This window comes from Aplysia californica, unplaced genomic scaffold (assembly GCF_000002075.1).
Source record: "Aplysia californica isolate F4 #8 unplaced genomic scaffold, AplCal3.0 scaffold00248, whole genome shotgun sequence".
Classification (NCBI taxonomy): Eukaryota; Metazoa; Mollusca; class Gastropoda; order Aplysiida; family Aplysiidae; genus Aplysia; species Aplysia californica.
This window is the reverse complement of record NW_004797518.1, coordinates 57,784-59,792: the sequence shown is the minus strand read 5'-3', so window position 1 is coordinate 59,792 and position 2,009 is coordinate 57,784. Positions and strand designations below refer to the sequence as shown.

Below are 2,009 nucleotides of genomic sequence, written 5' to 3'. Positions count from 1 at the left end.
TACATTGTCTGGCTTTGTGTGCTGTAAAACTTGTACTACATTGTCTGGCTTTGTGTGTTGTAAAACTTGTACTACATTGTCTGGCTTTGTGTGTTGTAAAATTTGTACTACATTGTCGGGCTTTGTGTGCTGTAAAATTTGTACTACATTGTCTGGCTTTGTGTGCTGTTTCCATCAGGAAGTCTTTGGGGGTAGCCTCAGGCTTCTCTTGTTTCTTGTCTGTCTGTCTGTCTGTCTGTCTGTCTGTCTGTCCGTCCGTCCGTCCGTCCGTCCATCCGTCCATCCGTCCACCCGTCTGTCTGTCCTCCCACACGACACACCCGAAACACTCTCTCAGTGGGAGGTTGGCTGGTGCTCTGGTGTGGTTTGCTTCTTCTTTCCTATCAAACATTTATCGCAATCACATTTATCTCCCCTCTTTCTTTTTTCTGTTTGTTATTATTTTGTACCGTCTAATCTTGGGCACTTCTATGACCTTATTATTGTGTTGCAAGTGCCGTAAGACACTTACTTAAACACTCTCTCTCCCGTCTCGCTGGTCTCTCAGGGCTGGATCTGGAGCATGGCCTCGGTGGGAGACACGCTCATCACGGGATCGTGGGACACGCACGTGCGCATGTTTGATTTGGCGGCCGGCTGCGCACAAGCTCAAAGCTTCAAGTAAGACGTGCACCTACCACACACTTCTGAACGACAGAAGCCCACTCACTTCTTTCCCCCTCCTTATTGAACGAAGCTGGGAACAAATGTATCAAAAACATTCACACCTTCTTTGTCCTTTTATAAAGACATTTCTGCTTAGATTTTTCTCCAAAATATTCGTTATAGGCTCAAAAAAGAGTAAATTTTCAGTATACACGGACACTCAAGCTTTGGCAGCCTCTTTCTCGCAAATTGTCAGTCTGACACCAGGCCACCCCCACCTCCCTCAGTCACATGGTTTGACTTCTAGTCAAGATAGATGGTATTTTATTTCATCATCCAAAACCAGACAAATGAAGAAGCTTTAAGACGATGACCAACAAGTCCACGTGTCTGTTGTTGATGTGGAAATTTTTGGTATTTTCACCTTCCTTTGTGTACAGTTACTGTGTGGTTGGGAAAGTTCTTCTCTATGTGGTCGGACTGATTGTTCTTGTTTCTGTCAACTATTTTCTCTTGTGTCAATGACGGAGTGGGGAGATCATGTGATTGGTGGAAAGTGCTCAGAGCCACAGCTTATCCTAGTATGGGATAGAGCGCTGTAAAAATGCAATCTATTATTATTATTCTTCAACTTTGTGGTGGCCAGGTGCAAGTCGGCCGTCCTGTGTCTGTACGCGGAGGAGAAGGAAGTGGTGGCCAGTTGCTTCAAGGAGGTGGCGTTCTTTGACCGGCGCTCGTCCGCGCTCAAGATGAGAATCTTCCACACCAAGCCGGTGCTGAGTGTGGTGGGCAACGGGCAGTTCATTGTGTCCGGCAGCGAGGACAAGTCCATCGTGGTGTTTGACCGCACGGCCGGGAAGATCTTCACCACGCTCAAGGTGGGTGTGTGCAGGGACTGGTGGTGGGTGGTTGGCGGGTGCTCTGCTGTGGTTTGCTCCTTCTTTCCTGTCAAGCATCTATCGTCCTGATCTCTCCTCCTTTTTTTGTGTTTGTTACTCTCTTGTAACACCTCTAATCTTCGGCATTTATATGACCGTATTATGTTGCAAGTGCCGTAAAACACTTACTAAGACTAAAAACCCTGGCTATGTCCCCAGATGGACAACTACCCCCTGTGTATGAGTCTCTCATGTAACGACCTATTCGTGTTGTAAATGCCGTAAAACCCTGGCTATGTCCCCAGATGGACAACTACCCCCTATGTATGAGTCTCTCATGTAACGACCTATTTGTGTTGTAAATGCCGTAAAACCCTGGCTATGTCCCCAGATGGACAACTACCCCCTATGTATGAGTCTCTCATGTAACGACCTATTTGTGTTGTAAATGCCGTAAAACCCTGGCTATGTCCCCAGATGGACAAC

General features: G+C 46.8%; 1 protein-coding gene across 1 annotated transcript in view; it reads left to right on the top strand.

Moving 5' to 3' along the window:
* LOC101855569 (F-box/WD repeat-containing protein 9) overlaps positions 1-2,009 on the top strand; it is a gene marked incomplete in the record, with an annotated part of 22,821 nt that overhangs the window by 15,019 nt on the left and 5,793 nt on the right. Inside the window, 1 exon segment of the mRNA XM_013083670.2 lies at positions 1,292-1,523. Within this exon segment, the coding sequence (XP_012939124.1) occupies positions 1,292-1,523 (232 nt within the window).